At 38.0% G+C, this 26,993-nt stretch overlaps 1 protein-coding gene across 1 annotated transcript in view; it reads right to left on the reverse strand.

The window, feature by feature from the left end:
- The window catches only part of LOC121856855, a gene marked incomplete in the record, with an annotated part of 153,543 nt that overhangs the window by 103,722 nt on the left and 22,828 nt on the right, over positions 1-26,993 (reverse strand). The window contains 2 exon segments of the mRNA XM_042352631.1: positions 3,207-3,405; positions 20,855-21,003. Coding sequence (XP_042208565.1) covers positions 3,207-3,405; positions 20,855-21,003 — 348 coding nt within the window.

Raw genomic sequence — 26,993 nt, forward strand, 5'->3', positions numbered from 1 at the left:
AAGAAAATATTATCAGAGATATCACAGTAGGGGAAGAACTAGGGAACAGTGATCACAAAGTACAGTGGTCCCTCGGTTAACGAACTCAATTCGTTCCTCCAGAGGGTCGTTCGTTAACCGAAAATTTTGTTAACAGAAACCATTGTTTCAATGGGATATTCGGTAATTGGTTCCAGCTCACAGAAAAGTATATACACAGTAAAGCCAAAAATGCATAAAGTCAGAAACACTCCTAAAATTCCCCTAAATCACCCTTAAATCACTATACTGTATAAATATATATATGTACATATACACTGGAACTCTTAAATCACTACTGTAATGTGATATAGGTGATTAATTTTATCTCTAGTGCAGAATATATGTTTATACAGTAGTACCCCAATTTACGCGGTCAATTGAACCAATGGGGTACTGCGGAAAGTGAAAACCGCGTAAAGTGAACAAAAGAACATATGGGATTAATTCCAATAGAGATTGGCCCGACCCCCAAACTCCACTTTTTCCGACACAATACCGATGTTGTAGTAAAAATAACATCTTAATTTTATGATGGTATGCTCACACAATTAATATTTAAGAGAAATACAGTCGCCAGGTTAATGTCCATTCAAATAATGGACTCAACTCCCCTCTCTCTTCCCAAGCTCGCTGGCTCCTCCCTCTGAGAAATGTTTAGGTGAAAACACTAGATTTTAAGGTATAGTAATAAATAATACCTCAGACTAAAGTTAGGATAATATAATTGACATTTCTGGATTCCTTGCAGGCCAAGGAATATTTTGAATGTAAACTTCATATATTTTGCACAAAAGATAAAATATTTGCTTTGTGTAAACCAAATTATTACATTAGATCTAAAATTTGTATGTCTAATGCAAAATTCATGATGTTTATATTCAAAATGATCATATTGTAAGAATTCCAGCAATGTAAATTATATTCTGGCCGGGTAATTTATATGAATTTCATGAGCTAAATAAAAAAATTATACTTCACCCACGTATATGAGTAGATGCACCGTGTAAAATGAAATTACGGTTCTGGAGAGGTACCGCGTAAATGTAGAATCGAGTAAAGCGAAACCGCGTAAATCGGGGTATTACTGTATTCAAATTATTCGCTGTCTTGCAAGGAATCCAGCAATGCAAATTATATTCTCCTAACTTTAGTCTGAGGCATTATATAAGATAAAAATTGTAAGCCTAGTGAAAACCCCCAAACCTTTGTCTGAGGCAGGTGCAGGGGGAGGGGAGGGAGGGAAAGGGGGGGGGGAGCGGGAGGTGAGGTGTACTTTGACAGTTAGTGGTCTGGTGAAGTATTTAATTTTTTTAGTTTTTCTTTTTGCTCATAAAATTCCATAGATATGATTGGAGAGAATATAATTTACATTGCTGGAATTCTTATAAAATAGTGAATAATTTGAATATAAACAAGTCGGAAATGCTTAAATAATACATAGAAAATCTAAAATGGGTGTCTCTTTTTCTTCTCAGCACCACAAAACACTGAACGTTAAGCTTATCAGCCATTTTAAAGTGAATTACAAACAAAAATTTTCTCTGTGTACTGACGTTGGGACTCGAAAATACGTAATTTGACTGAGGCAGGTCGTAAGTGCGGGTGGTCGTAAGTCGGGGAGGAGCTGTATATATATTTATTAATTTACCTGTATTAAAACTCCATCTCTCCAATCACCCAAACCTTTCAGCTCTCTTACTCCACATTTTAAAATCTTATGTAATGCAATGTTGAAGGTATACAATGTGATAAGTGTAAGTATAAAAAATAATGTATTTTAGCTTTCATGTTTATTCAAGACATCTTCAGGTCCTGTATCAGGTCAGCTATATGAGACCAACAATACCCAACTCTACCTCCACCTGACATTGTGTCAGGTCAGGTACATGAGATCCACGAATCCCCCACAGCCCCAAGGGAGTGGAAAATACCAGTCTTTGCTCTAACACCCAGCACATAGAAACATTCTGAGGATGTGGGCTCGTGTTTGTCTGTGCAAGATGCATAGTTTAGACACTCAGAAAGTTTTTCCAGTAACCGGAAATATTTCAGGGGATGGGGGATTTTTCCGGGTTTGAGAAAGTCGTCCGGTTAGCAGGAAATTTCTCATCCCCGGAAGTGCTCTGCACCAATTGTTCTGGCTAACGGGGATATCACTGTTCACCGTATAATGAATTCATTCGGAATAGAGAGGTACTACTGAAATCTAAGGAGGTGTATGGTATATAGTGAATTGCAGTTTATACAAGCTCGGTAAGAGAGGCTATACGTCTGTGCTTGGGTGATGCTCGGCAAGTGTTTCAGCCTGAGTCCTGCCTTCATATGTATTGTATCGGTGTGCCACACTTCACTACATACACTCATTTACGTTAACATTTTATGTAGACTACATTTTATCTTCAACAAAGAAACTTGAGGGGTTTTAAGAAATGGGTTAAGTAATGTAGAGCACCGTACATATTTAAAAAAATGGGTAAAAAAAAAATTATGAAAAGAAACACTTGCTCACTGCATACTGTACAGTGGTCAAATCAGATTTGCTGTAGACCTACAGAGAACTAAGCTGCTGCATAAGTAAACATCTTCCTCTTAACCGCTTCACTATGGTGATGCCACTTTTAATGTCTCAAGTGACTAATGCCAGAAGATTTTATTCAACACAGAGATACCCACGTATGCAAGGAGTTAGAAAGAACTGGATAAATGTCCCCGAAATTACCAGACATAGATAAGGCTCTGAAAGACTGGATTCTCAGCCTTTTATTTATATAACCAGGATTGAAACCTGTAAACTTAGCTAAGAGTGTGTGCTTACCTTGACCATGGTATTTAAAGCACCACTAATAAGGTGCAACCAAACAAATCTGGGTCTAAACAGATTTTACCCCATTACCTTGCAGTACTTTCTCTATAAAATAGTTTATAGCCCTTTATAGTTCATATTTATTATTATGGGACAGTGGTTTAATTCAGCCGATAAAGATGACCTTATATTTTGTAATGTTGAGTATTGTGAATATGGTTACTCTCTAGGTAGAAGTTAAGCCGCCATGGCCAACTAAACCCAAATTTCATAGATAATACACACACTCCATAACTAAAGACAACAAAGAACCATGAAACTGATGGACATATCAATGTGCTACAAAAACCTCACACTAAAATTCCACTACAAAAGCACTCACTGCGCTTCAGGTCATCTTTGGAGTAGCCAGGTGAGTTACAGTCCCACACAACTTCACATTCTTGAGTCCCATGCAGCTGACTACAGATGAATGGTGTGTCTGGTGAATGTTGTTGTTGACTTTCCAGCTCTTGCTGCCTTGTTTGCGGTGTGTGAAAAGTTTGTTTGGTATTATCACTGAGCCTTCTTTTCTGATCAATCTGAAAAGAAAAAATAAATAAAGAAAAAACAAATCTAGAAAGATGAAGTTTAAATGAAGTATATACAATATAAAGAAATGTTGGGTGCCTGAGAAACTTGGGAGGTAAGTATTAGGCCACAACTTGTTACATCACCTGGGAGTAGTACCACTGCCACGTCCTCAGCTTTTTCAGTATATATCTAAACTGGAAAATCTGTAGTCCTTGGAGAAAATGAATCTGTGTGACTAATGGTCTTTGGTTTACAATGCTGGACAGACCTGACAATACTTAGTTTAATGGGCCGCATGTGGTACATTTCTTCTCATTTACAACAATTCCTCTGACCAAGAATCAATGACAGAATCTCAAAATCTAAGGTCAGTTTTCAAACCATTTGGCTTTTAGAGTAAAACTCTGTCTCAGACAAGAAATTAAAATGTGACTCAGATGCCAAGAACACTGCTACTGCCCCACACTGGGAAAGAAGTAATTGTGGAATTTGTGATCGCATATGTGAGTTTTATGATGACAGTAATATGGGAAAATAGTTGATATGAACACGGAGTTGAATAGTAAGGTTGAATGGAGGAGTGGAAGCAGGCAAGCAATGTTGATTACTTCATGTTCTGCTGAATCCATGCACTTCATGTTCATCTGGTCTTCATATGGCCTATAGTAGGTGGGAGGACACTGTCACACTTGAGCACCATCACCAAAATGACTAGCATAAGACCCCTTAAACGTAAGTCTATGCTCAAACGAGGCTTTATTGGGAGATACTGTACTATGTTTATGCTTTGGTAATATCCAGATGAGTGTGTAGTAAATGCTGTTGCCATTGTATATAAAATGAAGCTGTATTGTCACCAAATATATAAGCCATAAATCATGAGTAATGTGTTAACATGAATATTGTATCGACAGGTTTTGACCATTAAACACCATTGAATCCACGTGCACGGGTCTACTTATCCAGATGTAGCAAGTTTACTGCTTCAGAGGCGGTAACGGTCAAAATATGCATCTACGAATGCAGTTGACATCGGAAAAATGACGTTCTACACCCATTCTGGCGATGGGTGGAAGGGCACCGCGCTTCTCCACCCCATCACACACCCACAGCTGGGTGTGAGTACGTGCGTGAGTTGATGTACCTTGGCACACCCCCATTCCCCACACCCACTACTGGAACAGGAGGCGGGTGCATTTGTACGTACAAGTGTTGTGATTGAATGCGTTACAATGTAACAGTGCCATGATTTTGGAGTAAATTATGTCATGCTGTTGAGAAAATGTATTATGTATTCCCGCAATAACGACCTGCCTGGTTGCCAACCAAGCTAACAGTGCCATGAGGGTGCCTTAGGTGTAAGCCAATCCCAGTGACTTGTGAGTGTGACGTCATATGCATGACAGAAACTAGAGTTCATACCCAGCACAAAGTGTACCAGATTTTCAAATGCAGAGTCTGTGTTGGGAAGTGTTAGAGTGTAGACGTGTGTGGGTCGGCTGGTGAAACATGGCCAAACATATATAAGAAAGTGCACTTAAGGTTTTATCCATTTCACAAAATGTAATGATTCATGTGACCTCATTTAACTAGCTAGGAGAATAGGTCAATGTTTAGAAAGGATAACTGTTCATTCTGAATAACGTCGTTAATAAACGAAGAACCGTTAAGAGTAGTTCTCAATTCCCTTCCCTTGTGCATGGAGTAAACTAGAGTATTCCACTTAAGTGTCTGTGTTATACAGTGACCCCATGAGTAACAATATAACTATCATATATTTCCCCTAGTGTATATATGTTAGTGCATGATATACTTACTCCTACCATTATTCCCTCCTTCTCCCCTTGGTGTGAGGAAGGCTGCAGCAGGCTGCCTCACACCAAAACAGCTGTCCTACCTCAACCACCATCTTCCTTCCTCCCTCACTCACCCCTGCTTCCTTCCCTCTCTCTCACTAGTATAAAGAAGAAAGAAAGAAACATTAAGAATAAGAAAAGAGAATTAAAGAACAAAGAAAGAATAAAAGTAAGCAATTTTTTTTTAATGGGATTAGCTCACCAGGGCACAGGTCAATGACCCACATCAGGGCCTGGGGGAGAAATAATAATAATAATAATAATAATAATAATAATAATAATAATAATAATAATAATAATAATAATAATAATAATAATAATAATAATAATAATAATAATAATAAATAATAATAATAATAAATAATAATATTAAATGAAAATTAGTAAAAATTTAAAAATTATAAAAACATATTAAATAAAAATATAATACTGTACAGTAAACCCTCGAAGACCCGAACCCGGGAATCCGGATTTCGGAAGATCAGGGTAAAAAATTTGGGGGTTCTGGGCTAAGAAGCCTCCTAGAAGTTTCCCTAAGCATTCCCAAACCAAAGCAAAGAACATTTTAGGCCCGTGGGCACTGCTTGACCCATCAGATGCTTGGACACAGGTGCCCGAGGAGGTGGGAAACATAAACAGAATTGACAATTGTTGTTTGTGGGAATATTATGTCATTCACTCTAGTAATGATACAATGTTTCTTATTATGTTGTCATAGGTAAATGCTTGGTTTATATACGGTAATTTGTTTATCACTACATTAGTACTGTATTTTGGGTGTTTCTTACATGATTTATTATTTGCCGGAAAATCCGGACAATTGGCTTTTCCGGACAGGTGGTCCCCCCTTTTAGTCCAGATCTTTGAGGGTTCACTGTAGTAATATCTCCATTAGCCGGAATTCTTCAAACTCAGAACTCTCCAATTGGCGGAATTGAAATTTTTTTGGAAAATCTTTCCCAAAGCCAGAATTTTCGGAAAATTCTGGCTTTGGGAACGATTTTCCTAGGGGACCATTTTCAAGAAATTCACGGAAAACTTTCCAGTAACCATAAAATTCCAAGGATGGGGAATATTTTTCTGGGTTTGAGAGATGATGTAATGCACAATTCGTGAAACTTGCAAGAATATTTTTCTGTTACCTGGAAAATTCCAGGGATGAAGATGAAATAATGCATCATTTTAGAACTTCCGAGAAAATTTTTCCATTACCGTAGGGTTGGGATATATCGCGAGATAAGGTCCAAGGATGTTCGCTATTCTGTATACTAAATCGCAATGTATAATTAGTACATGCAATCAATGGGGAAAATAGGATTAAGTTCTGAAGGCCAATAAAAGTGACTAAACTTGACATAAAATGTCACAGACTAAAGCTAGCAGAATATAAATTGCATTGCTGGAATCCTTACAAGACAGCGAATAATTGGAATATACAGTAGACATCATATATTTTGCACAAGAGATAAATTTTTTTGACATTTAGAGTACATTTAAGTACAGTCAGTCCTCGACTTACGAAGGGGTTAGGGACCGACGATCAGGTCGTAAATAGAAAATCCGAAAATAATACATAGAAAATCTAAAATGGGTGTCTCTTTTTCTTCTCAACACCACGAGAACTCTCACTTTTACGCTTACCAGCCATTTTAAAAGAAATTACAAACAAAAATTTTGTCAGTACACAGCGCGATCATATGTCCAGGTGGTCGTAAGTCGAGTTGGTCATAAGTTGAAGAGTACCTGTACTGTACAGTTTTTCAACTAGTATTTTTGGGGCTACGTATTTAGAGGATTTTTAAGAGTGTTTCTGACTTTATACGGTTTTTGGCTTCATGTGAGGTCCCAGGAACATAACCCACGTAAGTTGTGATTACTGTAAATAAATTTATCGCTATATATTGGAAAATGTCGATAATTTTGGTAGTATGTAGTGATAAATTTGAAATATTTCCTGCCCAATTTCCCTCGCAAAATAAAAATAAATTATCGCTATATATAGGAAAAATTTTATAATTTTGGTAGCTGCGGTATAAAAAAATTGTTATACAGTGGTCCCTCGGTTAACGAGCACAATCCGTTCTAGAAGGTTGTTCGTTAACCGAAAAATTTGTTAACCGAAACCATTGTTTCAATGGGTTTTTGGGTAATTGGTTCCAGCTCACCGAAAATTGCCTATATTCAACAAAAATGGTAGAAAAGTTCACTTACTTTGAGGTGTGTATGTAGAAGGCTCCTGGATGATGATGATGATGATGGGAATTAGAATGGGGGTGGAGGAGAAGGAAGAAGAGAAGGCATTGGGGTGGAAGAGAAGTCACCCCATGGCACCATTTCACCCATAAAATTTTAGTTCTCTTGGTGTATTTCAAGATTATTTTCTTTAAATCAACACTGCACTGCATTATATATTGTCAATATGTAAAATATATTTCAAAATGACCAATAATTTGCTTGGAAACACAGAAAAAAAGCATTTAGTTGAAGAGAGTCTCAAGCAAGATGTTACCTCCAGTGAAAACAGAGAGAGACTAACGCCTGTTTGCTGTGTTAAGAGGCTGGATGCCGCGCATTAAACTAGTCACTTTACCTTCAATTATGTTCAATAATTGTTAAAATGACTAAAAAATTGAATATTAAACTTTTAAAATTATTGAATAGTATAAACTTCTTGATATTTACTAAAATAGTAAGGAATTTAAGCCCTAGAACCGATTAATGTATTGGCGGACTAATACTAAAGCTGGTTGACCGGCCAGTGCAAGCGAAAACATGTTAAGGTCGGTTCGTAAGAAATTCGTTAACCGAATTTAACAATCTTATGGGCGGCAGTTCGTTAACCGAAATTTCGTTAACCGAGGGACCACTGTATAAAGTCACTGCAGGGGTATATATCCTGACCCTACTGTACCCAGAAAATTACGAAAAATTCCAAGGATGAGGGATTTTTCCAGCATTGAGTCGTCTCGTTATCCGTAAATCTCTCATTTCCAGAAGTGTTCTGCACCAATTATTCCGGCTAATGGAGATATCACTGTATAATATGATGATAATAATAATAAAGAAGTATGGAGCATGGACCGGACAGAATACCCCCTCGTGTTCCGAAGGAGTGTGCTGAAGTTCTGGCCCCCTGTGCTTGCTCGCCTCTTTCACCTCTGCCTCAAAACCCAAACTTTTCCTTCTTCTTGGAAGCATGCCTTGGTTCAGCCCATCCCGAAGAAGGGTGACCATTCTAATCTCTCTAACTATCGCCCCATTGCCCTAACTTCATCCCTCTCTAAGATTTTCGAAACTATCTTGAACTTCCATTTTCTCCGTCACCTTGAATGCCTTTCTCTTTTGTCGGATCACCAGTATGGCTTTCGCCAGGCGAGATCTACTGGTGATCTGCACTCTTATTGCACCCATCTTTGGTCATCCTCTCTTAGGGATTATGGGGAAACTTTTGTTGTGGCCCATGACATCTCCAAAGCATTTGTCCAAACTTCCCTCTTATGGTTTCTCTCCCTCACTTTGTTCTCTAATTTCTAGCTTGAGAACCGGTCCATGGCAGTTGTTGTCGAGGGATTGATCTCTCGCTCTTTCTCTACCAATAGTGGTGTCCCACAGGGTTCTGTTCTTTCACCAACTCTCTTCCTTCTTTTTATCAATGATTTACTTCACACTACAACTAATTCTATCCATTCTTACGCTGATGATTCTACTCTTCATTCTTCTTCACATTTTCCCTTCCTCCTAACTCTCAAACTAGATCTGTTTCTTGAGCTGATATCATTACATCTATCAATGCAGATCTGTGTAGCATCTCTGAATGGGAGGTAGAAACTTGGTTAAAACCAATATTAATAAAACTCAGTATTCACCAATTACACTTTCCAAATTTGATGATCTCCCACCAATCTCCTTTCAGGACGCAAACATTCTGCCAAATTCTGAAATAGATATGCTAGGCCTCATTATTTCCTCTAGTATGTCATGGGAGCCACACATCCTCAACATTGCTAAAGCTGCCTCCCGAAAGTTGGGAATGCTGTACAGATGCCATAGCTACTTCACTTCTGAGCAGTAGCTTCAAATTTATAAGGGATTCATTCGTCCTAACTTTGAGTACTGCTCTCATATCTGGGGTGGCTCTTCTTCTGGCCAACTATTAGATAGGGTGGAACCAAAAGCATTTCGTCTTATTAACTCTCCTCCTTTAGTTGATAATCTCTGTTCCCTTTCTCTTTGCCGCAATGTTGCTTCACTCTCTCTTTTACAGGTACAGTAGGGTCGGGATATATCGCGAGATAGGGTCCAAGGATGTTCGCTATATACTAAATGGGGAAAATAGGGTTAGGTTTTGGAGGCCAATAAGAGTGACTGAACTTGACATAAAATGTCACAGACTAAAGTTAGCAGAATATAAATTGCATTGCTGGAATCCTTGCAAGACTGAAAATAATTTGAATATACAGTATACATCATATATTTTGCACAGGAGATAGACAATTTAGTACTTAAACTAAAATGTATTGATTAGTACTAAAATTTTTATGTCTACTGCAAAGTATAGCATGTTTATATTCAAATTAATCACTATCTTACAAGAATTCCAGCAATGTAAATTATATTCTCTTAAGTTAATTCATTGAAATTTTGAAAGAGAAAAATGTAAACTCCCTCTATATGACAGATAAATAAATACCACACTAGGTAACCGTTGTCTGCACTTAGGCCCAGCTGTCATAATACATCACTTCCCACCTCCACTTCTGAAAGTGGTTTTAGGCTTAAAGTTTTTATCTTATAAAATATCACAGAATAAAGTTAGCAGAATATATATTGCATTGCTGGAATCCTTGCAAGACAGCAAATAATTTGAATATATACATCATAAATTTTGTACAAGAAAAAATAAAATTTCAACTCATATTTTTTGGGTCAATTTAGGGGATTTTTAAGTGTTTCTGACTTTATACGGTTTTTGGCTTTATGTGAGGTCCCAGGAACATAACCCACGTAAGTTGCGAGTAGTGTAAATAAATTTATCAATAACTTGGTAGTAGTGATAAATTTGGAATATTTCCTGCCCCATTTCCCTCACAAAAAAAAAAATTATTACTATACCCTGTATACTGCATAGGAAAATGTTGATAATTTTGGTAGCAGTAATATAAAAAAAAACGTTATATAAAGTCTCTATATATCCCGACTCTAATGTCCTTTAACGGGCAATGTTCGGTGGATTTAGCATCCTGTGTACCACCGGCAAGGCCGTGGCCTCGTATCACTCGTCTTGCCCGCGGTGCCCACCGTTTCTCTGTGGATGTCGGTCACACTAAAATAACCCGTTATAGTACATCCTTCTTTCCTCACACAGCCAAACTGTGGAATACTCTGCCTTCTTCTGTGTTTCCATACTCTTACAATCTGTCTCACTTCAGAAAGATGGTTTTCCGGCATCTTTGTGGAGTAGGTCAATACAGTCGGCCCTTAACATTCGCGGGGGTTAGGTAACAGAGATACCCGTGAATGTTAAAAGTCCGCGTATATGTGCTGCCCCCTAAAAAATCCCTGGCCCCCCATGTCCTTATTTACCGTATATACCTGTGTGTAGTTCAAGTTTTTAAGACCAAATTATTTGGCAAAAATTGGGGGTCAACCTCTAAACGGGTAATAGTTTCGTTAGGTTGAAAAATATTTACCAGTAACTACCAGTAAACAATGGAAACGATGCACCAACACACCACCAGCTGTGAGTGTCGGTACAGTTGCCAGGGTAGATCTCTTGCGAGCCCAAAGTAGCCAAATCCATGGTATGGTAGCACAGGACGATGTAAAACAAAGTATTCATTTATTAAAGTTAATTTATAGATACTGGACATAAATTTTTTTTCATTACATTTGAAACATCAATCTTTGTTAATTAAATTTGAAACAAGAGAAAACTACGATACTGGATTTTCATTAAAATATTACATCACAAGTATATTTTACCTTAACTGTGACTGAATGAATATGAATATATTCTCGGAAATAAATATGGAAATATAATATTTTTGCTGGAATGACGTACATATTATAGTGGGAAGTGGGATAAAATCATGACGAAAGACTTTCGCTTTCTTTCGTTGTTCAAAATATTTTACCGTAATCGCTTTTCGAGTGGTTTTCAGTTAAAACACTGTTGTACTCGTACTATATTACAATAATATTCTATCCTATCATTAGCCTTATAATCCCACAACTGAAAACCATTCGAAAAGCGATTACGGTAACATCTTTTGAACGAAAGAAAGCGAAAGTCATTGCTTTCGTCACTTTCCACTGTAATATGTACATCATTTCAGCAAAAATATTACATTTCCATGTAATAAATGGTAGTTTTGTTGAAACGTAATGTACAGTATTTAACATTAAAATGCAAAAATAGCTATAAAAACAATTAATACGCCCGTAATGTACTGGCTGGCATCTCCACTCGTCCCTGCTCCCGCCAGTCACCTCCTCCCCGCTCTATCCCTCAGCCTCCTCCCCGCTCTATCCCTCCGCCTCCTCCCCACTCTATCCCTCCGCCTCCTCCACATCGTCACTACTGTTGTATTACAATAATATTCTATCCTAATTGACTTGAATAAATACTACGATACCATATTTCTGAATATTTTCATTAAAATCCATCCAAATCATTTTCCTTGTTATCGTCTTAAGCACCAAACAGCTCCTCCCAGTCTTCTCCTTGAACAGGGCTAGAGGGTTCGTGTTTTTCGATTCGTTTTCAATTAAAAAAATGTTATATCACACATATATTTTACGTAAACTGCGCCTGAATGAATATATTCTTGAAAATAAATAGTAATTTTGCTGAAACGTGATGTATTTCAATGTAAAATAGGATAAAATACCTGACGAAAACAAAAGACTTCACCTAACCTTCCAATGTTCAAGAGATGTTACTCGTTTTTTTAATAGTTTTCGGTTAAAATACTGTTATATTACAATGATATTATATTCATACTGTGCTTGATATACTACATTCACAGAAATGAAATATTTTTGCTGAAATGACGTAAGTATTACAGTGGAATGTGGGACAAAATCGTGACGAAAACAATGACTTTCGCTTTCTTTCTTTCAAAAGATGTTACCGTAATTGCTTTTCGAATGGTTTTCAGTTAAAAAACTGTTGCATCACAAGTGAATTAGGATAGAATATTATTGTAATACAACAGTTTTTTAACTGAAAACCATTCGAAAAGCGATTACGGTAACATCTTTTGAGCGAAAGAAAGCGAGTCATTGCTTTCGTCACTTTCCACTGTAATACGTACGTCATTTCAGCAAAATATTACCTTTCCATATTCTCAGAAATAAATAGTAGTTTTGCTGAAACGTGAAGTATTTCAATGTAAATTAGGATAAAATACATGACGATGTTCAAGAGATGTTACTCGTTTTTTTAGTAGTTTTCGGTTAAAATACTCTTATATTAGTGATATTCTATTCATACTGTGCTTGATATAATACATTCATGGAAATGTAATATTTTTGCAACTACAATGCTGATGTCAACACAAGTGTGGTTACAGCGAAACTGACTGAGTGAGGGAGAGCTATGCGTGTGTGTGTGTGAGGTTGCGGGAGCGGGCGGTGTCCCGTGTTCGGTGCCGCACGCGAGTTGAATGGCGCGATTTGAATGTACTTCAATTACTTCAATGTACAGAATATTCCTCTGGCGGGGCAATCCGCGTATTTGCGAATCCGTGAATGCTAAACCCGCGTATGTGAAGGGCCGACTGTATAATCTTTTTCTTTTCTATTTTATTATCTTTTTACTCTTATTTTTTCGCCCCCCTAGGTCCCGTTGTGAATCGTTGACCTGTGTCCAGGTGGGCTATTCCCTATAATTAAAAAAAACTAAAAAATCAGCTGCCCCTGAGAGGGACCACACCAGAGAAACTATCACTTGGGCATATAGGCATGATAGCATAACGCACATGGAAGCAACGAAAAAACACAAAGTCAGAGATACATGGTAAGTGTAAACTAGAGCACAGAGGTAGGAATGAGTCAACAGCAGTGCACTGAGCCCTCTTGTGACAAGAATTTGCACCACGCCACCACCCGTCAAATTCAAAATAGCTCTGCCATTCCTCTCTCAATCGTTGGATCTCCGGGGCATCAACAAAACTTGCGGGGTATTTCCCCTTTATGAAATCCTCAGTTATGCGAATCAGAGGTTATTGGAGAGTCAGTTTTCAGGGTATACCTGAATTATCATAAATAAGAAATGTCAACTGCATAAATGATTTTCTATGTTGCATGAAATGGTTTTTTTAAAGGGTAAACTATCAAACTTTATAAATGAACAAATTATATTCTTTAAATAAATTCTAATTTATTTGAAAATTATAAAACTAAATTAATGCATTCTTGCATTTTTTAGCAATTAAAAATTATTCTAGTACAGTAACATATGAAACATAAGAAAAAAGGAGTCTGCAATAGGCCAGTTGGCCTGTGCATGGCAGCTCCTGTCGAGTTACTACCACTCTCTATCATCCATGAATCTATCTAGCCTCCTTTTGAAACTTTCCAGAGTTCCCGCACTTACTACAAAGTTGATAAGCTTGTTCCACTCGTCCACCACCCTATTTGTGAACCAGTTTCTTCCTATCTCCCTCCTAAACCTAAACTTATCCAACTTGAATCAGTTGCTCCGAATCCTATCCTACTCGGATATTATAAGAACTTTATCTATATCCCCTTTTTTGATTCCTTTCACCCACTTAAATACTTCTATCATATCTCCCCGCACTCTTCGTCTTTCTAAGGAATGCAAGTTAAGTTTCTTTAACCTATCCTGATATGGAAGGTTTGTAAGTCCCGGAATCATTTTTGTCATTCTTCGCTGCACCGACTCTTAATGAATTTATATCCATTCTATAATAGGGGCACCAGAACTGAACCGCATAATCGAGGTGCTGCCTGACTAGCGCAAGATATAGTTGCAATAAGACCTCTGCACTCTTGTTACTTACACTTCTAGATATAAAACCTAATACTCTGTTTGCCTTATTTCAAACATTAACGCACTGTTTTCTAGGCCGTAGGTCCAAGCTTACAAGTACCCATTAGGTCTCTTACACAAGTCGACTTCTCTATGTTGATGTTGTTAAGGCTGTATACATTATCAGTATTTGTTCTTCCAATATTAAGTACACTGCACTTGCTGGTGTTGAATTTCATTTGCCATTTTTCAGACCACCCCTGCAGTTTATTTAGATCCACCTGTAATGCATTTGCATCCTGCCCTGAATTAATCTGCCGCCCAATTTTGGTGTCATCCGCAAACTTGCTTATGTCACTGCTGATCCCGGTATCTAGAGCGTTTATGTAGATTATGAACAAGAGTGGGCCTAGTACTGACCCCTGGGGAACCCCACTGGTTACACGGCCCCACTCAGATTTAACACCATCTACGCTGACCCTCTGCGTTCTATCGGTGAGCCATGATTTTATCCAATTTAAAACTTCCCCTCGATACCATGAGCCTTAATTTTTCTCAGAAGCCTCTGATGCGGTACTCTGTCAAATGCTTTGCTAAAGTCTAAGTCAATAACATCGTAATTTTCGTCATTATCTACTACCTCGAAGACTTTCCTAAAAAACGTCAGCAGCTTTCTTAGACAAGATTTTCCCTTTGTAAACCCATGTTGAGAGTCGTAGATTAATTTGCTTTTCTCGAGATGCGATCGGATGCTATCTGCTATAATTGATTCAAGAAACAGAATTCAACCAAATTTTAATCTAGCTTTACTTAAAATTTATTATAACCATTATAAAGCATAACCTCGAAAAGGCGGACTAATTGGGGGGAGGGGTGTCCAGGATAAGAGGTTGTCCACCTTAAAAAAAAATTTCCCAAAAGACCTGGATTAAAAAAAAAAAAAAAGAGTACCTGTACAAAGCCAATGTATCCATTTTTTATGAATGAAATACAGGTCCACAATCCCTTATCCAAAATCCTCGGGGGCAGATGTGTTTTGGAATTCGGATATTTTTGGATTTCAGAATGGTAGTACGATACATATACAGAGGTCCCTCGGTTAACGAGCGCCTCGGTTAACGAGTTACCTTCCATAAGATTCTTAACTTCGGTTCACGAGCAAGCCCTCGATTAACGAGTTTCTTACGAGCCGACCTGAACATGTTTTCGCTTGCATTTGGCGGTCCACCAGCTGTAGTATTAGTCCGCTAATACAGTAATCAGTTCTAGGGCTTATATTCCTTACCATTTTAGTAAATATCAAGAAGTTTACAGTATTCAATAATTTTAAAAGTTTAATATTAATTTTTTTAGTAATTTTAACAATTATTGAACATAATTGAAGGTAAAGGAACTAGTTTCTGGCGCGCCATCTAGCCTGGCAACACATCAAACAGGCGTTAGTCTCTCTCTGTTTTCAATGGAGGTAACATCTTGCTTGAGACTCTTCAACTAAACACTTTTTTTGTGTGTTTCCAAGCAAATTATTGGTCATTTAGAAATTTATTTTTCATATTGACAATATAAAATGCAGTGCAGTGTTGATTTAAAGAAAATAATCTTGAATTACGCCAAGAGCACTAAAATTTTATGGGTGAAATGGCGCCAAGGGGTGACTTCTCTTCCACCCCAATGCCTTCTCTTCTCCCTTCTCCTCCACCCCCATTCTAATTCCCATCATCATCATCATCCAGGAGCCTTCTACATACACACCTCAAAGTAAGTGTACTTTTCTACCCTTTTTGTTGAATTTAGGCAATTTTCGGTGAGCTGGAACCAATTACCCAAAAACCCAATGAAACAATGGTTTCGGTTAACGAGTTTTTCGGTTAACGAGCAACCTTCTAGAACGGATTGTGCTTGTTAACCGAGGGACCACTGTACTGTATTATGGTAACACCCTAGCGGGATCTGAGGAAGCACCCCGAAAGCAAACACATTAATATTTCTACAATGAACCCTATGAATATGAATTAAAAAGTACTGTACAAACAAGGTACTGTACTGTATACTGGTACAGGTACACCACCAATTTTCCGGCACCCATGGCTCCAAGGCCTTGCCGGATTATCCGTTTTGCCGGACCAACAGAGGTCAGGTAATAATAATTCAACAATACATCTCTAACCCACTAATTATACACCTTCCATGTCTCTAAAGCACCATGAACTGCTAGAAACTTAAATTAAACTATGTGATGTTTATACTCAAATTAATCACTATATTACAAGGATTCCAGCAATGTAATTTATATTCTGCTAAGTTTAGTCAGCTACAATTTATAAGATAAAAACTTTAAGACTTAAACTGCCTTCACCCCTGGCTGGGAGGGAGGGGAGGGAAGGGGGTTGAAGAGTTGACAGCTATCAGGGAGGGGAAATAACAAAGTGCATAGCTATCAAAACCGAAGGAGTTTTAGTTTTTCGCGAATAAAATGTCACTCAATTGATTTGGGATAATATTATTAACATTGCTGTAATTCTTGTAAGACAGTGATTAATTTGAATATAAACATGCTTTAGTTTGCACTAGACATAAAAATTTAGTACATTTGAGTACAGTACAGGTTTACCCTTAGGACAATTATTTCTTTTACTTTTTTCACAATATATATTTAGGATGGTGTGTGCATGCAAATGAGTAAAAGTTACATATATCTTCCCAAAAATATGAGTTAAAAAACTTTTACACAAATGTACTACACTAGACTAAAATTTATATCTCTTGTGCAAACTACGTGATGTTTAAACTCAAATTAATCACTATCTTACAAGGATTCCAGCAATGCCATTTATATTCTGCTAAGTCTAGTCAGCTACATTTTATAAGATAAAAACTTTAAGCCTGAAACTGCCTTCACCCCTGGCTGGGAGGGAGGGAGGGAGGGAAGTTAAGTGCCCCCTCATAATTTTGTCCGGACTAAAGGAGGTGCCGGATCATCAGTTCCCGGAAAATTGGTGATGTACCTGTAATGGAATTAACAAAACATTAAATATAAACAAAATACAGTACTGTACTGTACAGTATACTGTACAATAATAAATAAAAAACAATAAAATATATTAGCACTTTGAGGTGTGTACTGTCTACATTCAAATTTTTCGCTGTCTTGCAAGGATTCCAGCATTGCAAATTATATTCTCCTAACTTTAGTCTGTGATATTATATAAGATAAATTTTTTAAATCTAAAACTACCTTCACCCCTGGGAAGGGGGAGGTGATGTGTTGACAGCCAGGCAGGGGGGAGGAGTGAGGGTGAGATTCTCACCCCTGAGGGGGAGGGGGGAGATTACCCACTGTATCATAATCTGTCATATAGAGGGAGTTTAAGTTTTTGCTTATAAAATGTCACTGAATTGACTTGGGAGAATATAATTTACATTGCTGTAATTCTTGTAAGATAGTGATTAATTTGAATATAAACATGCTTTAGTTTGCGCTAGACATAAAAGTTTTAGTAATTATTTAGTACATTTGAGTAAAGTACAGGTTTGACCTTAGGACAATTATTTCTTTTACTTTTTTCACAATACAGTGGTCCCTCGGCTAATGAGCACCTCGGTTAACGAGATTTCGGTTAACGAGTTAACTTCCACAAGATTCTTAACTTCGGTTAACGAGGAATTCCTCGATTAACCAGTTTCTTACGAGCCGACCTGAACATGTTTTCACTTGCATTTGGCGGTCCACCAGCTGTAGTATTAGTCCGCCAATACAGTAATCGGTTCTAGGGCTTAAATTCCTTACCATTTTAGCAAATATCAAGCAGTTTATACTATTCAATAATTTTTAAAGTTTAATATTAAATTTTTTAGTCATTTTAACAATTATTGAACATAATTGAAGGTAATGAAACTAGTTTTATGCGCGCCATCCAGCCTCTCAACACACCATACAGGCGTCAGTCTTTGTGTCTTTTCAGTGGAGGTAACATCTTGCTTGAGACTCTCTTCAACTGAATGCTTTTTTTCTGTGTTTGCAAGCAAATTATTGGCCATTTTGAAATTTATTTTACACATTGACAATATATAATGCAGTGCAGTGTTGATTTAAAGAAAATAATCTTGAATTACGCCAAGAGAACTAAAATTTTATGGGTGAAATGGCGCCATGGGGTGGCTTCTCTTCCACCCCAATGCCTTCTCTTCTTCCTTCTCCTTCACCCCCATTCTAATTCCCATCATCATCATCATCATCATCATCCAGGAGCCTTCTACATACACACCTCAAAGTAAGTGTACTTTTCTACCTTTTTTGTTGAATATAGGCAATTTTCGGTGAGCTGGAACCAATTACCCAAAAACCCATTGAAACAATGGTTTCGGTTAACGAGTTTTTCGGTTAACGAGCAACCTTCTAGAACGGATTGTGCTCGTTAACCGAGGGACCACTGTATATATTTAGGATGGTGTGTGCATGTAAATGAGTAAAAATAACTGAAGAAAGTTATGTATATCTACCCAAAAATATGAGCTGATTAACTTGTACAGTAAGATCTTGTATTTCGCGAGTAATATAGACTGGAAAAATTGCGCCAAATTCAAATTCACCAAATGCAAATACGTAAACTAATGGGAAAAATAACAATATAGTCTGGCCACTCTACATCAATCTCTGATTTTCACATGTATAACCTGTTCGTGTTCTGGGTGTTAAGTTCTATATACAGGAGCGAACACAAACACCTGTATAGTTTTTGTAGGTTCTATTTACTGGATAACAGATATGTACACAAGGGAAGTAGCGCTCCTTACTCTGTCCGGGGGTCAACTGCTCTCTAGGCGATGTATGGTAAGTGATACATAAACAGCTTCCATATGTCGCCAGGCACATTAATTAAGCATGTGGGACATGGTAATTACATTGCCACACGCTGCTAGCTAGGCTGAATAAATAATGTATATAAATGGAGCACATACATAATATATAATACAGCATACATAATATACATACATAACCTCGAAATGATACAAATTCTGCCTTTATTGACCTGATTGTGCTTTCCGGAAGCTAGTTTTTAGGCCTTCCTCAAGTAATTTAATCACACGCTGCTTATCCTGCATCGAGTACTTGGCAAACTTAACTCCCTTATGATAGTCCCGCTTCTCCTTTTCCTTATTTGGCCACTTAGGTGTGTGTGACCCACCAGCACCAGTAGGACCCCCAGTGGAGGTAGAGGCACCACCCAAAAAAGCACACAATAACAGCCCGGGCGGATGCTTGGATGGCGCGGGAAACAATGCGATAGTTACGTTCTTGTAAACCTCTTTTACGTTCACCACCGGCAGTTCGATCACCAGAACGCTTCTTGGAAACATTTTTCTTACCTTCTCTTTCCATATTCATCGCTAAAACAACAAAATTGGAGAAAATTGCAAAAATCACGGAGTAATTGACAGAAACCGCATGATTCAACCGATCACGCAATGTAAACCGTTATTAGTCCTCACTGTTAAACCTTCTTTTTACTTTTTCTTTTCATACAGTACAGTATACTGTATACGGGTAGCAGCAAAATTTGCAAAAAAAAATAAAAAAAAATAAAAAGTTACAGAGTACTGTACCTCTCAAAAACCACTTCACAAATAAAAGACATGAAACAATTGAACATGTGGTGTTGAACGTGAACTGTAAACATTGCATAAAACCCGCACCACGCTTAAAACGTTGAGGATGGAATAAAAACATTGAGGATGGAATCACGCTATAGCAAACATTCGTATGCAAAAGTTCCCGTTTTACAAACAGCGTTCCCCTATTCATCAATAGCGTTGCAACCAATTCGGGTTGACAAAACACACATTGTAGCAGAAATGACTAACTGGTATGAGGGCTGTGACGTCATTCAAGATGGTGGCCAGCATTCCGCTTGCTGGATCTCGCGAAATTCACGATATTTTATGCCAAATATAAGACTTGGTTACATTAGGTAGTGTTCACGAAATTCAAAAACGCGAAATGAAATCTCGCAAAATATTAGATCTGACTGTACTTAAATGTACTACACTAAAGGCCTAAAATTTTTATCTCTAGTGCAAAATCTATGATGTCTACAGTATATTCAAATTATATGCTGTCTTGTAAGGATTCCAGCAATGTAAGTTATATTGTGCTGAGACACAATGCATCTATATGGCAATAAAAATCAATCGATGGACCGAGAGAGCAGAAGTGATGCTATCACGGGCGACGCTAATTTGTGACTGAGAACGTGATGTGTTTCCCTATGTTTAAGAGTGCGTGACGTGGGTGGATCACGAGGTCTGTCCGCCTTGCTCCCTTTAGCTTATGGTGGACATGTCATCTTACAACAAATTATGTCCTAATTTTTTTTCCCAATAAATTTGTCTGGCTTAAGCGGGGTCCGCTTTAGCGAGGTTTATTGTACTAGCATAAAATCTAAAACAAAACAATGTTCTTTTGTTTAAAAAAAAAAGGGGGTTTGCAACCCTGAGAGGAACCCAGGGATTAAGCCAGCAAGTTTGTCGACACAGTGCCTAGACATTTACGGATACAGTATAACACAATAAAACCAAGCATAGAGGTATTACAAAAAATCTTTATACCTTAGGTGTGCGGAAAGACTGTCGAGGTGATAGCAGTAGCTGACTATTGATTCGTTGGAACTCATACACTTGGGATTGGACACTGTTTCCTGATGTTTCATCATCCACATTTTCCATTAATGGCGAACTCTTCTTTGATACTGGGGATTCTGAAAGCATATATATTTACAATAAGTGGATCTCTACAAAAGTAATACAGGTAGTTTATAAATTTTTAAGTGAACTACTGTATGTAGCCGGGAAACCAATCGTGATAAGCTAGTGTGCTCAGCGATCGTATTCTCGGCAATTTCATGTGTGATTTTAGCATTACACAATACACATATCTATTTTTATGAAAAAAATGTATTGAAAAACTTAAATATAAATTTAAGTTATCAGTATTTTAAATGTGAGCGAACAAGTTTCCTGTCTTTCGTTTATTTTTAAATCAACTCGCAAAAAATTTAATTATTGAATTCAAATGAAGGTTATGTAATACTGAAAACCTCTGACCTCACTCTTGACCTACCTCTTCTACCATCCCTGACCTGGCTGGTAAGAGCTGTGACCACAGGGCCAGATTATTAGGTCCCACCTATAACCTCACTCTTAACCTCTTCTACCAGTAAGGCATCTCTTTTTAATTCACTCATAAAATTCTTGAACTGTACTTGTCAAACCTATTTCCTCACGTTACCCCATGTTCCTCAGAAACCATCACACCTTGGCTTATTAATTGATTTATTGATTGTGATAATTACATCCCTGGCGACGCAACAGCTTAGGCCATATGTCACCAAATTAAAAAAAAGGCTAAGAAGACTAAAATCAAATAATGTGAGGTAAAAAACTTAAGTAACAAATTACATAAAACTTTGGTAAAAAAAAAAACCACATTTAAATGTAAATAGATAAAACTCAAAACTTGTGTAGGCGGCGGCTTCCTCCACGAAGGATAGGATGTCCCCTCCCACAATACCCCCCCAGCATTGGGAGAGTTGCTTACTACAAAGAACTCTGGCACAGGAATATTTTCGCCCCCCGGGCCCTGATGTGGGTGTGACCTGTGTCCGGGTGGGCTAATACCCATAAAAAAATAAAAAAAAGTCAATGGGACCATGAGTCAGTGGTGTGTAGTCAATATGATGGCACTCCAAAGAAGTCTTCCAGCAGAGCGACAGTCCCTTATACAGGTATCCCCAGGCACCCAATGTAGGGTGGATGTAGCGGAGTTAGTTTGCTCCAACAGCATCCCACCTGCATTGCTAGGGTGGATGTAGCGGAGTTAGTTTGCTCCAACAGCATCCCACCTGCATTGCTATCTCAATCAGAGGCAGGTAGAGGGGAATGATGTGCCACAGAGTAAGAAGCAGGTGCTTTTGCCACAGCACTAGCATGCTCATTCCCCTTCTTCCCCACATGGGCAGAGACCCAGCAAAAATTGACTTTCTGCCCAGACGTTGGATGAGAAACAGCCACTGTAAAATATCATATAACTGAGGGATGTGGTGATGAGACACTAGCTAAGGTACTACAAGAATTACTAAACATTTTAAAATCACTATGAGGTTAGGTAAAAAAATAATCTGAAGAGCAAGTAAAATACCCAAAAGCTCTGCCATAAAAATAGATGACATAGTGGGGAGACTACCATCCCGACAGTATTTGGGAAAGACTGCCCGAAAACCCAGCCCTGCATCCGGCTGTCGGTGTAAACAGGAATAGTACCTATATGAAAGGAGGTATGCTCTAAAAAAAAGAGAATGAACCATTCAGAGAAGGAGTAAGTCTTTCCTTTCATCAAAATATAATGACAAACTTGAACTTCAAGGAGAATCCACGGAGTGGCACTAGAGAACCACATGGTGCATATCTAACAAGGAGGAAGACAAGGAATACTCACAACCTCCCTCATCCTGAAGTCAAAAGGTCATGGGAGGCTTGGATACTGGGTGCAGTGTGGGGACATAATCTCGTCAACTACACAAGTGTTCCAGTGTTAGTTACAGACTGCAGAAGGCAGTATAGGCGAAACCAACACTGAACCTGGAGATACTGACATCGAGGATCAAGGGGTGGCTCAATAGCATTAACTATTGACTTGGGATTGGTGAAGACTTAAAGGCACTGGTAACCAGGCACACCCCAGCATGATGAATAGAGTTCAGTATTTGAGTCTAGCTTTAGTGGCTGAGGAGTGCACCTCACACTCATAATCAAATTTGAGTACAGGTTGTACCTCTCTAGTTCAGCATTCTGTGGTCCGGAAACTCCCGTGGTCCGGAACGATTTTAGTTTGTCCAACAGGTAGATAGGCAGCTTTTTTTTTTTTTTTTTTTAATCTGAATTATTATTATTATTATTATTACAGGAGTATTAAATTTTTGCCCCTCAGGCCCCAATGTGGGTCAGTGACCTATGCCCGGGTGGGCTAATCCCCTTAAAAAAACAACAACAAAGCCGCGGGAAATTAAGGTTTGTTTACATCCGGCAGTTCGGCTGCTCTCTCTCTCTCTCTCTCTCTCTCTCTGCTTGTCTATACAGAGTACAACATTTAACCCTTCAATATATATGAGCAGTAAATAAGTGTTGCTTTCATATTCTTATGTAGAGTAATGACGATATGTTTTCACATGTGCGCACTTATACGCGCAGTCTCACTTTTTTTTTTTACCATTAATGGTTAGCTACTTATATTGTTCCATTTATTAACATTAAATAACATTACAGGTACTTCAAACAACCATATTAATTTTTTTACATTAATTTTACTACAGCTAAAATCAGGGTCTTATTTTCTTCAGTTTTATATGTAGAACCAATCAGTCACTGGTTTTGTAAGCTTTAACATAAACAATGCCGGCAGCCGTCTCGTCTCCTCTAATATTCCACGTATTATTAATAAATTGTATTGTTAATTTTGCACACACAAACATTAATTCAATAAAAACAAATTCAGAAACATTAATTAAAATATATATGAACAGTAAATAAGTGTTGCTTTCATATTCTTATGTAAAGTAATGACGATATGTTTTCACGTGTGCGCATGCGCACTTACATACGCGATCACTCTTTTTTCTTTACCATTATCGTTAGCTACTTCTATTGTTCCATTTATTAACATTAAATGACATTAGCTAATACAACCATATTAATTTTATTACAGCTACAACCAAGGTCTTATTTTCTTCAGTTTTATATGTAGAACCAGTCAGTCACTGGTTTTGTAATCAACATAAACAGTGCTGTGTCATTTCCTCGTGTGTTTTAATATTCTACGTATTATTAATGAATTGTATTGCTCATTTTGCACACAAACATTAATTCAATAAAAAAGACATTCAGTAATAAACAATAATGAATCTTTTGTACATAAGAGAAATGACGCTGTTTACACGATTATGCACGTCGTCTGTACGTTGGCGGGCCGTTCAAACCCGTCGAAATTCAAGTTTCCGCCGTCAAAATTTTTATTTATTTCTTTTTTTGTGTGTTCCAATAAAATACGTTAAGAATTAAAAACTCGCGAAATTTGAGAAGCTACTATACGACATTTAACCCTTCAATATGTCTTCAAAGAGACCATGATGCAGAGAAAGTGGTGTTAGTGCTTCCAAGCATAAGCACAAGTCACTATCTATCCAGGAAAAGGGTGAATTTCCATGGTCCGACACCGGTCAGGTCCCGAGGTTGCCGGACTAGAGAGGTACAACCTGTATAACTAGCATGTGGTAAAGATGTAGCAGAGTTCCTCGATCAGTGATGTGTTCCCCAAGACACTCAATAACTTGAGGGCATGCTGGCAAGACTTTTTAAGGGAATGAATATGTGGATGCCATATAATCCGGTTGCAAAGATGATGCCCAGGAAATGGGTCTGTGACACATCACACACGTTGACCATAAAGCTGTAGATGGGTTCTGGGTGAACACCTCGAAGGCGGTTGTAATGCGTGGCAAGGGTCATCAAGGGAGAAAATCTGAAACCATGCTCTGTGGTTCAACATAAAACCTTGTCTAGTGCAAGTTCCTCCTCATGAGACATCACAAGCTCTTCAACATCATCCTCCTCCACTTCAAGGCCCAATGACTGACCAATGGACACAATCTCCTGGTCCAACTCTGTGTCATCCTGAAATCCCTCAAAATCATGGACTACTGATGGCCACAGTGCTTTCCATGAAGAATTGAGGGATCTAGTGGAGACTTCTAGCCATGATGACACAATCAATTTTACAGCCTCCAGGATGTTGAATTGTGTCTTCTAGAACTGTTTCAGTGTTAATTCAGGATGATTGGAAGTCGCCTGATGACACCTCCTAAATATTTTCTTCATGTACAACTTCTTGAAGTTGTTGATCACATTCTGGTCCATTGGCTGTATGACTGATGTAGTGTTGGGAGGCAAAAACAACACTTTCACAAAGTCAAATTGATACTCCAAAGTGCTGGCAAGTTCAGGGTCATGACCAAGAGCATTATCCATGAGGAGAAGAGCCTTCAAAGGGAGTTTATTGGTGGTTAGGTAGCTCTTGACAGAAGGGCAAAACACATCAACAGCCCATTCATTAAAGAGCTGTCTTGTCACCCATGCCTTACAGTTGGACTTCCAATAAACTCCAAGCTTTGCTCTTACCATTTTCTGTTGCTTGAACACCCTGGGGTTCTCAGAGTGGTAGACAAGCATAGGCTTCAGCCGGAAATCCCCTGAAGCATTGGCACCAAGCAATAGAGTGAGACGGTCTTTCAGGGGTTTATGCCCAAGTAAAGAGGCTTCATCTCTAGAGATGAATGTTCTTTTGGGCATCTTTTTCCAGAACAGCCCAGTTTCGTCCACATTGAACACTTGCTGTGGAAGATAATTTTCTTCTTCCATCAGTTCTTTAAATTCCACTAAAAACTTTGCTGTCCCTTCCTTATCAGCACTAGCAGCTTCACCATGCCTAACAACACTGACAATGTCACTTCTTTTCTTAAATTTTTCGAACCAGCCTTTGCTGGCCCGAAAATCTTCAAATTCTGTGCCTGAAGAACCAGGTTGATTTGTCTTTAAATGTTCGTAAATCTCCCTGGCTCTTTCACAAATGAATTCAGTAGAAACTGACTCACCATTCATCTGTTTTTCCCTAATCCAGATGAGAAGTAACCTCTCAGTTTCTGCAATTAGGGATCTACTTTTAAACACTCTGGTAGATTTCTCTCTCACTTTCACTTCTTTAAATTTGTCTTTCTGTGCAAGAATTGTCGACACAGTTGATGTCGACATGCCATATTCTTTGCATAGGCATTTGTTCTAATGCCTTCTTCATGTTTCTTATAATTTCCTGCTTGGTTTGGATTGAAATCGCTTTTCTTGATCTCTTAGGCCCCATGCTGGATTCAAACAATGTCAACACGTGTTTTTTAAAGTTAAACTAGCTGTAAATAAAGAATATTTTCTTTAAAATAACACTGCACTGTGCTATATATTGTCAATATGTAAAATAAATTTCAAAATGACCAATAATTTGCCTGGAAACACAGAAAAAAACGTTTAGTTGAAGAGTCTCAAGCAAGATGTTACCTCCAGTGAAAACAGAGAGAGACTAACGTTTGTTTGTGTGTTAAAAGGCTGGATGTCGCGCATAAAACTAGTGAATTTACCTTCAATTATGTTCAATAATTGTTAAAATGACTAAAAAATTTAATATTAAACTTTTAAAATTATTGAATAGTATAAACTTCTTGATATTTACTAAAATAGTAAGGAATTTAAGCCCTAGAACCAATTACTGTATTGGCGGACTAATACTACAGCTGGTTGACCGCCAAGTGCAAGCGAAAACATGTTGAGGTCGGCTCATAAGAAACTCGTTAACCGAGGTATTACTCGTTAACCGAAGTTAAGAATCTTATGGGAGGTAACTCGTTAACCGAAATCTCGTTAACAGAGGGATCACTGTACATACAAAGTAAAGCCCAAAAAATGCATAAAGTCAGAAACACTCCTAAAAATCCCCGAAATCGCCCTTAAATCACTGCAGGTTGTACCTCTCTAGTCCGGCAGCCTCGGGACCAGACCGGTGCCGGACCATGGAAATTTCCGAACAGCATGGCATTAACGAATCTACGATCCGAACCATCAGGAAGGATGCCGACAAGATTAAAGAACACAT

Source organism: Homarus americanus, unplaced genomic scaffold (assembly GCF_018991925.1).
Source record: "Homarus americanus isolate GMGI-L3 unplaced genomic scaffold, GMGI_Hamer_2.0 scaffold1024, whole genome shotgun sequence".
Taxonomy (NCBI): Eukaryota; Metazoa; Arthropoda; class Malacostraca; order Decapoda; family Nephropidae; genus Homarus; species Homarus americanus.